The 14,191-nt window shown below is 35.1% G+C and overlaps 1 protein-coding gene across 1 annotated transcript; it reads left to right on the forward strand.

The window, feature by feature from the left end:
- LOC123539910 (G2/M phase-specific E3 ubiquitin-protein ligase-like) lies at positions 1-11,871 on the forward strand. Its single transcript, XM_053516941.1, has 7 exons — positions 1-268; positions 566-646; positions 3,478-3,686; positions 4,097-4,315; positions 5,983-6,252; positions 9,298-9,536; positions 11,630-11,871. The coding sequence occupies exons 3-7, from the start codon at positions 3,526-3,528 to the stop codon at positions 11,869-11,871; spliced, it is 1,131 nt and encodes a 376-aa protein (XP_053372916.1). The 5' UTR covers positions 1-268; positions 566-646; positions 3,478-3,525.
- Positions 11,872-14,191: the final 2,320 nt, after the last annotated feature.

Consider the following 14,191-nt stretch of genomic DNA (forward strand, 5'->3'; position numbering starts at 1 on the left):
AGGTATATAATAAAAGAAAATTAACTCAGTCATGTATATTTTATGATGAGATAATCTTGATCACTTGGCATATATACATAAGCAGTATACTTAATACTTTGATAAGCATTCAACTAGTCGACATGTTGTATTTACAAACAATTCGTATGAGAATAGTCACTTAAAATAAAAAAAGTCATTTCAGTATTTAAATGTCTTTCAGGAGAACTGCTCAGATGACATTGAATTAGGAACACCTACTGTGGTGACAAATAGGCAGACGTACATGGTAAGAGTTTGTTTCCAGTAGTAACATTTTCTATAACCATAACGGATGCTTAAGGGGACTTTTAGATCCTGCTAAGAATTCGAAAGATACTGGTAGATGCTGAGTGCTCGAGCATAGCAACTGAAGAATAAGGTGTATTCCATACAAAAATATGGCATTAGGACCTATATTTTGAAGTTTCACCGAAATCATTATCAAAGCTTTCTGCAAGCACGCCAGTGGAAGTAGGACAAAGATTAATATATGGAAATAGATTTTATTTTAAAATTTCAACCAGTGTTTATTTATTTTTATTAGTAGGCTTGTGGCGCAGCTGATACGGCAGACATAGAGTTTATAGACATACCAGCTCCTCATCAGAGAAGACAGTTTAGTTTGGTAAGCTATAAACAGATATAATCATACAACTAAGAATCAAGCCCACTGTGACCCTATAATTCATTTGAAGAAGTTTGGAGCAGTTGGCAATGTCCATATTTAAGAAAAATATGGTTCAATGGTTTGCAAAATATATGACAATGTTTGCTTGTCTGCTTATCGCTATAATATAATTTTTATTTTGGCTATTCATATGGTGGCTCACCGGAGCAAAACAAGATCATTGTGAGCTATTGTGATCGCATTTCATCTGTCGTCTGTCACATGTGTGTCTATCAACTTCTTCTTCAACAAAATGTCAAAATATTCCACTCAAACAGCAAGGCCAATTTTTTTGAAAATTTACAGCAATGATCATTCAGATCTGCCGCAAATTGTCTCAGTAGCTAAAAATAGACAGATCTGTTCTTGTCGTGAATCAATAGCTGAATGCCTCTATATTTGTTCATATGCATAGCTATAGTGGGCAGGGCTTATTTCCCCTGCTAGAAGGGGAAAGGATATAGTATTCTGTTATCCGTTCTTCCCCCGTCTGTCCAAGCTAACAGTTAGGAATACATATGGCTAGAAGAACAATAGATGCAATTCATTCCGTTTCTCTCACGTGGTTTACAGAACAAACGTGAGAACAAGAAAGTGTCCACATAAGTATCCTTTCCTAAGAATGTCCATCTGGTGGTCCATCTTTCCGTTTGTCAGGTGCCATATCTAAGTAACTGTCAAATGGTTTCAATTATTCTTGCTACAAATATATCATCATGGTGTGAAGAGGGCCAGCAAGTTTGAATATGATCATGCAAGTCACCCCAGAGTTATGACCACTGTAGGATGACCTTTCCATTGTCATGGACCTTGACAACATTCAAGGTCATTTGCATTTAATCAAATTTCAAAAATAATTGAAGGCCCATTTCACATGTGCAGCAAAATTTTGTTCACTTTTGAAAAGACATTAAATATGTAAAGATCCCATGTTTTGTAGTTTTTACAAAATTATCTCCGTTTTTTTTTGTTTTTTAGTAATCTACAAGTTAATATCTCTTAAGTAGATGGGCAGAACTTCATGAAACTTTAAAACAAACAATCATTGAAGGGTGCCATTCTATTGACTTTGGTTTCAATCTTCCTTAGCTTGACTACCGTATAATGTGGTGTAAGTTTCATAGATTTGTCTAAATTTTTAGCTCGACTATTCGAAGAATAAGTAGAGCTATCCTACTCACCACGGCGTCGGTGTCGGCGTCGGCGTCGGCGTCACACCTTGGTTAAGTTTTTCATACCAGTCCACATTTTGACAAAGTCTTTTGAGATAAAGCTTTGAAACTTTCAACACTTGTTAACCATTATCATGGCCAGTTATAGGCAAGAGCACATAACTCCATCAAGGATTTTGGCTGAATTATGGCCCCTTTTGACTTAGAAATCATGGTTAAGTTTTTCGTACCAGTTCATATTTTGACAAAGTCTTTTAAGATAAAGCTTTGAAACTTTCAACACTGGTTTACCATCACCATGGCCAGTTATAGGCAAGAGTACATAACTCCATCAAGGATTTTGGCTGAATTATGGCCCTTTTTGACTTAGAAATCATGGTTAATATTTCGTACCAGTTCATATTTTGACAAAGTCTTTTGAGATAAAGCTTTGAAACTTTCAGCACTTGTTAACCATCACCATTTCCAGTTATAGGCAAGAGCACATAACTCCATCAAGGATTTTGGCTGAATTATGGCCTTTTTTGACTTAGAAATCATGGTTAATATTTCGTACCAGTTCATATTTTGACAAAGTCTTTTGAGATAAAGCTTTGAAACTTTCAGCACCTGTTTACCATCACCATGTCCAGTTATAGGCAAGAGTACATAACTCCATCAAGGATTTTGGCTGAATTATGACCCCTTTTGACTTAGAAATCTTGGTTAAGTTTTTCGTACCAGTTCATATTTTTTGTAAAGTGTTTGACATATGGCTTTGAAACTTTTATCACATGTTTAGGATAATAGTCTCTATCTGTAGGAAAGAGAACACAACTCTGTCATCTATTTTGGCTGAATTATGGCCCTTTTTGGACTTTGAAATGGTTCTGTTTTCATACAAATCCATGTTTTGTCAAAATTATTTGACATATGGCTTTTAAACTTTGAACACTTGTTTATCATTATGATTTCCATCTGTAGGCAAGAGTACATAACTATTTTGACTGAATTATGGCCCTTTTTGGACTTTGAAATTGGCTCATATATTGCCATTTAGTGCAAGACTTATCGAAATCAAAGTAATACAGGAACATTATTTGTCTAATCTATTTATTTCTTTTGTCTGAATTTCCGTGGAAATATTTTGACCCCATTCTTCAATCAATTCTTCGAATAGTCGAGCGCGCTGTCATCAGACAGCTCTTGTATAATTTTGCATACTTAATTTCCACGGATTTCAAGTATCAAATACTGCAATTATTTTTATACCAGCAAAACACTGAAACTGTATACCATGTACTGTTTACATTAGCTTATTATTGAGGTATAAGGGTGTCAGTGTCGTTTTGTCTAGTCTTGTTGGGTATCAGGGGATGTTACTCTTAATACAGCACTAAAGTAAGAATCAAATCAGTAAATAAATTTTAAATTTCTAATTGTTGTTTGAACTATCACCTGAATACACAGCTGCATCTTACATCTTTAAACCTGGGTCTACCTTGACAAATAATTCAGTAGAAGTCAAACCGCTTGGTTCTGATATTGGGGGTCTGATGCGGCTTGCCAATAGTCATGATTTATTTTAATTGACATCTCACTTGAGTACAGTTAAAATGAAATATATTTACCTTCCAGCGTAGAGTGTCTCCTTCAGCCACAGTAATATACAGTGAAACAGCTGATATGTCAGGTAGTATCAACAACCACTCTATAGAACCTGATGCCGACACAGTAGAAGATCAGTCTTCCAACCAGACAAATGATGTTATGTCAGCGGAAGAGTATTTTGAACAAGATGACATCCAGTTGGCCATTGAAGAAAGTTTTTTAAGTATTTGTAATAGGTAAGAAACAATTTGATGCAAACTAAATGAAGTTAGAAGTAATTAGTCACATTTTATTGTAATACCTAACTTTTTACCAGCTGATAAGGGAATAACTACTCTGCTCAGGTCAGAAAGCATGACTGTCTTATCCTTAGGTTGCCATATTCTTAGCTCATCTGATCACATTGTGCTAAAGATGAGCAATATGTTGATTGCCATGTGTCTGTTGTGTGCCTGTCAACGCATGAACAATTTCTTCAAACCATATCAGTCTGATCCTTTGGTGGTCACCTCCAAAGATTGTACCAATTGCTCTGGTACATTCATATTTAGGTCATGGGAACTAGTGTTGCGCTCTGCCTGTTAGATCTCTTGTTATTTGAAATCAGTTGTGACATTATTTTCTGAATGATGTCATTCATTTACAGCAATAAGGAAGAGAAAGACAGCTTACTGTTGAAGAAATGGGTTGACAAAGCACTACAGCCCTCAGAGCCACAAATAATAGTTGTTCAACGGGAGAGGCTGTTACAAACGACGTTAAGAGTTGTTGGTAAATCTACTTTCAACTGGTCACAGCCGCTGCGAATAGTATTCTCTGGTGAAGATGGAGATGACCAAGGAGGTCCAAAGAGAGAATATCTCTGGTACATTTCAATTTATTTTTTCAAATTGCTTATTTGGTGACTGCACAGCTGCTTCATAACCCTTCAGAGCTTTCTTACTTCAAATAATAACAAATTGATAACAGAAACTTTTTTGAGTTTATTCGTTTTACTCAGTATATTCCTTTGAAACATTCATATTTACCGTATTTGAATGTCAGACATAGCTCAGGTAACTCTCAGTGCAGTTTTACAATGTACTTAAAAAAGTATGCTTGATATTATTTTAAAATTGAACTCTTTCAATGTAATTCTTTTCATGGCTTTTATACGGCCGTTGATAGACGTATATTGTTCATGTGTTATCTGTCCATTAACTATGTATATCTTACTTTGTGTTGCCGCAACTCCACTTACAGTTTTCAAAGGATTCCTTTCTAACATTGTGTGCACACTAAACAAGGTCTGAACCTGTGCACCTGGGATTGGAATATAGATTCAGCATTTTGTACAGCAGTTATGTTACGTAATAGATAACATAACATTACATAATTTTGTTAGCATTAAATGTCATAATACATTTATAGCCTCGTATAATACAAAAATTCAATAAACCTGTAGTGAAGACATGAATTTTCATAGAAGAACAAGTATTGACATGGTAAAAAACATTGTGTTACATAATACAGGTGCAACACTTTATTGCATGTTGCTGCACCTTCTGCTCCTTCAAACTTCATCAGTTTCATCAAAAATGTTTGGAAATGAGGTAACCATAACTTTTCCTGGCTTTTTTTAGCAAATTATCTCCCTTTGCACTTGTTTATTATTTTCATATTACAGTACTAACACTTTAAAACATTGACAGAATATCTTGAAACTTCAGACATACACTCAGTGTAGGCTGTCCTTTACAATGATTTGGTTTGTGGCCTTGACTTTGACCTCATGCAAGATCCTTAGGTCCTTTGCATTTAATCAATGTCAAAACTTGTAACTTCCAGTATTGATTGAATGCCCATTTCTCACATGCATTAATTTTTTTTTTTGCTCTCTTTTGAAAAAAGAAATGACAGTACATAGAAGTCTTAGAATTCTGTTTCGCTCATTTCTGCCTAAGCACCTTTGCTTGTTGATGAACCCGCTTGTGATGAGCTCTAAATAGTTGTCACAACAGCAGTTCCTTGTACATGTATGTGCTCCTGTCTGTCTGTCTGCCCCGAAAAAATATGTACTTAGGTGGCTTTGAGAACAATAAGTAACAGTAAATTATCATTGATGTCATTCAACAAGTTTTGGGTTTATGTGGCTTTTTGGATTTAGGTGGCTAAAACGAAGAATAGGGAGAACAAAAGAGTAGCCACATTAGTACCAGTTAATAAGATTGTCCGTGTGTACGTCCAATGTGGTCCAGACTGTAACTCCTTTGTGCATAGAAAGATTTCAAAATAACCTAACACAATTGTTCACCAGGATGAAACATGTTGCACTCAAGACACAGATCAATAGCTAAAATGTCAAGGTCACGCTTAGAGATTTAAGGTCTGAGATTGGTACAATGGACTTTGTCCGGACTCTAACTTCCTTATAGATTAGAATATTTTGTCATGTGCAAAGTGCTTCATGCATTTCCATATGGTGTCATCATGGAAATAATTGTACAAAGGACAGTGAGATAAATGAGTTTCTTTGTACTTGTGTTGCTTTAGGTTGCTGAGCAAAGCTGTTGCTGAGGCTTCCTTGTGTGGCCCTGAGGGAAACATGATCTTCGCCCATGATGGTGAAAAGCTTGAGCACATGACATTTGAAATGTATGGTAAATTGACAGCATACAATGTCCTTAATGGTGGACCAGGCCTACCGATGATCAGCACCATGCTGTACTCCTTCATGACTGACCAGGACATAAAACCCCATGTAGACATTCTTATGCCTTCCCAGACCGAGGAAATTTCTTGCATTAAGGAGGTTTGTAATTTGTCAGACTTTAAAGTTTAGTGCCTATGTATAGCTCAGAGGATTTGTCAAAAAGTTGTGAGAAGACCAATTATGTTCACCCAAAATCACAGTGATTTTAGCGTGACAACCCCATGATAGGGGCTGAAATTGTTATTAACATATACAGGCATTTTGGCTGCTAGGAACAGATAAGTCGAGCTTACATACATGTACAAGTCTGAACTAACTTTTCAAGTGACATTGTATGTAAAAAGGAAATGTATTCCTTTATTATATGAGTAATGCAACGTCACCATGACATTTTGTGGCCAATTCTTCAAGACATATCTAACATGTTCAACATTGCTTGCTGAAACCCTGTACTGTCAATTCTTTTGAGACAAAATCTATGTTCAACATTGATTGGCCAGACCCTGTACCATAATATTATGACTGTTCAATACAACAGGAATATAAACTAGCTATTTTTAGCTCGACTATTCAAAGAATAGTCTAGATATTCTACTCACACTGGCGTCGCCGTCGCCGTCACACATTGGTTAAGTTTTTGCATGCAAGTACATACAGCTATCATTTTAAGGCATATAGCTTTGAAACTTATTTTTTCTTTTTCTAGGTCAATTACCAACCTCTCTGGGCCAAGTTCCATAACTCTGACATGTATTTTAAGCAAATTATTTCCCCTTTTGGACTTAGAAAATTCTGGTTAAAGTTTTACATACAAGTTAGTATCTCCAAAACTAATGCAGATATTGAATTGAAACTTCACATGTATCTTCGGGGTTATAAAACTAGTTGATAGCACCAAGTCCCATAACTCTGACCTTCATTTTGGCCAAATTATGCCCCTTTTGTACTTAGAAAATTCTGGTTAAAATTTTGTGTGCAAGTACATACAGCTATTACTAAAATGCATATAGACTTGAAACTTATTTTTTCTTTTTCTAGATAAATAACCAACCTCACTGGGTCAAGTTCCATAACTCTGACATGTATTTTTGGCAAATTATGCCCCCTTTTGGACTTAGAAAATCCTGGTTAAAGTTTTACATGCAAGTTACTATCTCCAAAACTAATGCAGATATTGAATTGAAACTTTACATGTGTCTTCGGGGTTATAAAACTAGTTGATAGCATCAAGTCCCATAACTCTGGTATGCAATTTGGTCAAATTATGTCCCCTTTTGAACTTAAAACTCTTTATATATTTAACATTTTGGGTAATATTTTCCTGCTTCTGGAAATTTCGAATAGTCGAGCTTGGCTGTCTTACGGACAGCTCTTGTTATTTAGGGGCCTAGACTGTCAAAAATAAATGTTTACCATTAGGTATATAGGTGATTTAAATCCTCATAAATACTGTTGGAACGGATGTTTAACAGGATTGTAACAAATTCACCAGATCTAATCATCATTTAGAATTTAAATTAACCCTGCCACAATGCACACTACATTTAGGTAGCGTGAATGTGAAAAAAGAACACCCTCCTCTTACACATTACAGGTCTTTTTCAACCTAAATTTCAGTACCTTTTGCTGCAGACTTTCTTTTAAATAATATATCTCGTGAGAAGTTTTCACTATAATTACAAAACGTGCCAGACTCCAGTTGTTGGATTCGCTCATCATTGATTGAAGGGCATGAGTTCGAATATCGGAACCGACCATGCTTCTTTAGTTTAAAAAAGTCGCGTCTTAGTCTAACTAATTTGATGCGATCCTAGGAAACAGTTACGAGTTATTTTCTCCACTCGAAAGAAATTGTCATTGCTACATTTGTGCTGATTTTGTTGTGAGTATGCGATAAATTAACATTACACAAAAGGGCAAGCAATAAAGCCAATAACTTTACATGCCGGTGTGCTGTTATTTATCCTCAATTATTTTGGTCCTTTTGGAGTGGCTGTTACAAATAAAAAACAAACTAAACATCAAATTATTTTGACTTATTCATATATGAGTCTATAACTGGTTCTTTCCATGAATGAAGACAAGGCTTATCAACTGCCAGTATTTTAATAACTGAAATAGTGTTTTAACGACTTCAAATAAATAGATCTAGATCTAGTAGATAAATTCACATGTAAGCCTATAGTATACACGTAAACCCCACCAAAAAAAAAATTAAAAACTAGATCTATAATGGAGTTAGATTCGCGATAGTTAAGCTACGGAAGACTCTGCAAAAGTTTGAATATCAAATAAATCAGTTTTTATGAATATGACAATTATATCTACAAATGTTACGTAGCTTCAAGGTTCAATGATACCTTTTTCTATAAAACCTTGTATACCTTGCGTGGTTGGAAATTTCGTCGATAATATTGGTCATAACAAACAAAAAATGCTGTTTTCATTTGAACATAGTTGAAATATTCTATCTTCTAATTTTAAAACATATCCATTATCACCTTATTGCACTTTACAATGTATGCAAGTACGGTGTTACTTCAAAGATAGAGTCAGAGCGCGTGCTTTGTGTGACGTCAAGATAAAGAAAAAGGTTTCACGACAAGGTGAATGAATAATTTCTTGCGGATGAGGTGGAGTTAACCTGTCAGGGTTACTCCAAAAATAGCTTCAGCTTCACAGTTTTTGTGACGTAAACGTGCAACTCTATCGATTTGAAAAAGTTGAAAAGGCAATTTGATCTGCAAACAGTAGTATATATAGGCATAATAAACGAGTCCTGTTCTATAACCAGCCACACTGCGCCAGGATCATGACCCCTTATTTCTTGAAAAGTGCTTGAAAGGGCAATAGCCCCTCAATAAATCATGGTTGCATATTTGAGAGGAGGGGGAGCATACATGTTTTACAAACAATCCTTGTTTACAATGCCTAGTCCATATATTGATTTTGGGACAACAGTGTGGTTTAGCACCAGTAAATTGGTTAAACCCCCCTAGTGTTAAGGTTCAACACTGACAGTGCCTGAATTGTAATCACTTTTGTACTGTCAACTGTATTTTTCCATTTGGTTTTAATTGTTGATGTTGCTATCATGTCATTTCTGGTTTCCTTGTATTTGACATAATTTTTCATGGATTGACCAAACATTTCAGATTCCATGCTGAAATTACCCAATTTGTTAATGGACTGGATAAAGTGGGTTCGTTGCACAAAGAGATCCTCCATGCACCTGAAGCATTTTCTAGTCTGTTTGTTCACCAAGCTGTTCATCTAAAGTTTGACACATTCAGATTATTGTATGAAGTGAACTTCAGTCCAGAGGGTTCCAATAACCGAAGGTTGGAGAAGGATACAGTATACTGCTTGGAGGCATTCTTGATTGAATGTGATGGTAATATAAACTGCATATGAATATAATACTACCTATTATAGATGGCTGTGAAACATTTTATGGGCACACTTCGGTTGAAACTTAGTTTTGCCCAAACCTGCACGTTCGTTTGTCTGAGTATTGACAGGACAATTCTTGAATCATTTGCTTGGCTGTTTATATGAAGAGGAAATGCGTATTATTGTCTGGTCCTGATGTAGCAAACAGTAATATTACCAGACTAAAGGGTGTGTAGTAAGTTTGTTCCAGTTTTCAACACAGGATTATTTTTCAAACCACTATATCTACAGTGCTAAAAAGTGTGACTTAAATAGTGTCCTTTTTAGAAAGTTAAATCAATAGATTCGTATGTTCAAATATTTTCTAGATAATTGCATTAAAGTAATGGATAGGAAAAATAAACTGTCTTGTTTGGTCTTTACTAGTTTTAGACATGTTAAATCTTACATTGCCTCAATATTCTTGCATTGCTAACTATTGTTTTCATATATATCTAGTATGTAGACATATCTATTTAAATTAACAAGGCAAATTTGAAATAACTTGAATAGTCATATGAACTTGTAATATATTGGAATCAGTTTTGATTTTTTATTCACACTAACTGTATTATTATGCTACGGATTTAAGAAACTACTGGAACAAACTTATTTTTTTAACTTTGTTTCACTTGTAACAGAAACAGAAACTTGTCTTGGTACTGGGAATATTATCATGAACTATCTGGTCTAGTAGGTAAACTTATGCCTATAGTTCAGGGCTGTCCCTAAATAGGAGTGTTGTATTTTGACTTTATATCTCAGTCTTTGAATTTTCACCACAATTTGTGCACTTTGCCGTTATGCAACAAACAATGCACTATTAGCTCAATATTTCGAAGAAAAGACTAGCTATTGTACGCGCCCCAGCGTCACCGTTGCCGTTGGTTAAAGTTTTGATAAAGTCAAATATCTCTGTTACTTTCCAATCTATTGACTTCAAACTTAAAATATAGTTATTCACTATCAAAGTCTACACGCGGGGAAAAAAATCCCCATAACTCTGATTAAATTTTGTCAGAGTTATGTCCCTATTTAACGTATAATTTTTAAGTTTTTGTTTTGGATAAAGTCCAATTTCTGCTACTATCAAAGCTTTTGACTTGAAACTTAAAATAGTTATTCACTATCAAAGTCTACACAAGGAGAAACAATCCCCATAACTCTGATTTTAATTTTGACAGTTATGCCCCTTTTAACTTAGAAAATGTTTTGTTAAAGTGCAATATCTCTGTAACTTTCAAAGCTGTTGACTTGAAACTTTGAATAATTGTTTATTATTAAAGTCTACACCAGGAGAAACAATTCTTTTACTCTGTTTCAACTTTGACATATTTATGCCCCCCTTTATATTACTAGGAATGTTCAGGTTACTGTTTTATATAAAGTCCAGTAATCTCTGTTACTTTCATAGTAATTGACTTGAAACTTAAAATACTAATTTACTAACATACACAATTATTCAATAAAAAAACTATACCGGTGACAAGTTCTGTACTTTCTGTTAGTTAGCTTTTTAAGACTCAAGCACTTAGAATGGTCCAGTACTGTGAAACATCAGGTGAAACAATCCGTATAATTCTGTTTCTTTATTTGATACAGTTAAGCGCCTTTTTCTGGCAAATCTCTGACTCAAAGTTAAGCACTGGAAAAAGTTCGATGCCCTGTCTTATGGACAGCCCTTGTTTTCTTCATCTCCTTGAAAATAATTCATCCAACTTGCTATAGTTGATATACTTGCTAAACTTGATAACTGTAGTATTTTATGGAGACTGACAAGTTATTGTTGAGTATTGTTGAAATTCAGGTTGAGCAATATTGCTAGTCAGTATTAGTATAGATTTTCATAAACAGATTCATGTTCATTCTTGTGCTTGGAGTATATACCACTTTAAATGGGGATATTTTAAATAAAGTAATTTTACAGTGGAATAAATTCTAGAATAATTTCTTTGGATAGAAGGTCTTCGATACCGTGCATATCAGTAGCATTGGTATGATTTAAAAGTGCTGTATATTCTCACTGACAAAAACTCTATGATATTTCATTTTTAGGCAAAGAAAATGACATAGCCTTGGCAGATGTACTGATGTTTTGGACAGGAACAAGTTCTGTGCCCCCCATGGGGTTTGACAAAAAACTTGAAGTGGACTTTGTTACGGCTGATAGAAAACTGCCTGTAGCCCATACCTGTGGCATGGTTTTAGAACTTGTGCGTGCGTTAGCTGATCCTGATTTATTCAAGGAGGATATGGGGAAAGCTATTAAGTGGAGTGGAGGATTCCACTTATGTTAAATGCATCAGTGTACAATCAGTTCTGAAGCCATCTATTTGTTTACAATCAAACGGTTGCAATACTTGAACTCAAGATTCTAAAAACTGCTCTTGTTTCAGGCCAGTATGCAACATTTAAAGGTTTAGGTTATTGGATCACCACAATACTTAAGTAAAGGAATGGCACATAGCACATCATAAAGCATGTTATAATTCTTGTTATAGTTATGAATGAACATTCTTTTGTCTTTTCATGCCGTATGCTGTAAATCTTACTATTTTGTTTGCTTTTGTTATCCCCCGCCGATGAAATCGGGAGGGGGGTATTGAAATGGCGTTGTCCGTCCGTCCGCAGCCATTTCTCAGTAACTACTTGGTAGAATTTCATGAAACTTGAAATAAACATGAACCAACATACTGCGATGATGCCCGTCAAGTTTTTTTTTTGATTGGTCAATTTCCCTCAGAGTTATTGCCCTTGATTTAATAAAAAATGTCCGTCTGCAGCTATTTCTCAGTAACTAACAGGTAGAATTTCATCAAATTTGAAGTAGACATGAACCAAGATACTGTGCTGATGCCCGTCAAATTTTTTTTTTGATAGGTCAATTTCCGTCAGAGTTATTGCCCTTGATTTAATGAAAAATGTCCGTCTGCAGCCATTTCTCAGTAACTAGCAGGTAGAATTTCATCAAACTTGAAACAGACATGAACCAAGATACTGCGACGATGCCCTTCAAGGTTTTTTTCGATTGGTCAATTTTCCATATAGTTATTGCCCTTTAATTGTTAAAAATCCACAGATCTGTACATAACAAACCAACCAATTGGAAGAATTTCATTAAACTTCTTTCATTCTTTTCCATGAACATTTATTATAAACATGTGATGTTTGTACCTACACCTGGTCACCACCTTACCTTGGTCCCCCCCCCACCATTTTTTTTTTTTTTTTTTTTTTTTTTTCATTTTCATTTTCTATCAATATTTATAATCAACATGTAAACTGTTGTGTCCTCACCCCCCCCCCCCGCCCCACCCCAAAAAAACCATTCATTTTCTTTTAATTTGATTTTGACTAATGAAATTATTTGCTTCTTGGTAACATTCTTAACTTTTTGCTGGATATATTTTTTTGCCGTTCCTCAACTCTGACCCTTTCGGCGGGGGATTCCAATTCATCGAATTTGCTTGTTTTAGATAGGCTCACACACACACTAAATTAAATACCTTTTATGTTCTCCAGTGCATGCAGTTGAAAACTTTACACTATCCCATACTGTAGGTAGAATTGCATACTTCATGGAAGTTTAGTTATTGTGTAGCATGAAAATTGAGTTTGTTGTTACATATCACTAACACTTGGGAACCTTTTTCAAAGTCAAGGTTAAAGCTTTTGAGGCAGGATAGCATATGTCATTATACCCCAACAAACAAAGTTTGAGATAGGGTACATGTATATAGGAGTTGCCTCAATTGTTGATCAGTCAGTCTGTTGGTCAGTTAGCAAGAATTATGTTGAGTGAACTATACTGGACATTTCTTAAGATATTTACTTAAAACTTCGTAAACAGGATCATAATTGAGTGGAGATGTGCATGATAGAATTTGGTGTGGTTCAGCTTGTACCTGGTATAGTTACCCTTGAACTTAATTAAAATAACTATAGAGCAATTATATTAGTCTTGTGAACTTAGCGGAAATCAGTATATTAGCATAAGCCATGTTGTGGGACAAACCACTTTTACTTTTTTTCAGAATTTTGACTTTAAACTCTGTATATTTGTTCACCATCAAGTGTATATGTTCCTGCACATGTTTGGTGCGGCTTTGTTTTTAGCTCGACTATTCGAAGAATAAGTAGAGCTATCCTACTCACCACGGCGTCGGCATCACACCCTGGTTAAGTTTTTCGTACCAGTCCACATTTTGACAAAGTCTTTTGAGACAAAGCTTTGAAACTTTCAACACTTGTTTACCATCACCATGTCCAGTTATAGGCAAGAGTACAGAACTCTGTCAAGCATTTTGACTGAATTATGGCCCCTTTTGACTTAGAAATCTTGGTTAAGTTTTTCGTACCAGTTCATATTTGGCAAAGTCTTTTGAGATAAAGCTTTGAAACTTTCAACACTTGTTTACCATCACCATGTCCAGTTGTAGGCAAGAGTACATAACTCATCAAGCATTTTGGTTGAATTATTGCCCCTTTTGACTTAGAAATCTTGGTTAAGTTTTTCGTACCAGTCTACATTTTAACAAAGTCTTTTGAGATAAAGCTTTGAAACTTTCAGCGCTTGTTTACCATCACCATGTCCAGTTGTAGGCAAGAGTACATAAC

This window comes from Mercenaria mercenaria, chromosome 10, assembly GCF_021730395.1.
Source record: "Mercenaria mercenaria strain notata chromosome 10, MADL_Memer_1, whole genome shotgun sequence".
Taxonomy (NCBI): Eukaryota; Metazoa; Mollusca; class Bivalvia; order Venerida; family Veneridae; genus Mercenaria; species Mercenaria mercenaria.

What these genes read in the sequence shown, in the direction of transcription:
- LOC123539910 (XM_053516941.1), top strand. Translation starts at nt 3,526, where the DNA reads ATGTCAGGTAGTATCAACAACCACTCTATAGAACCTGATGCCGACACA. An exon ending in ATTAAGGAGGTTTGTAATTT is followed by an intron (nt 6,253 to 9,297) that starts GTCAGACTTTAA and finishes CAAACATTTCAG; the next exon opens with ATTCCATGCTGAAATTACCC. An exon ending in ATTCTTGATTGAATGTGATG is followed by an intron (nt 9,537 to 11,629) that starts GTAATATAAACT and finishes TTTCATTTTTAG; the next exon opens with GCAAAGAAAATGACATAGCC.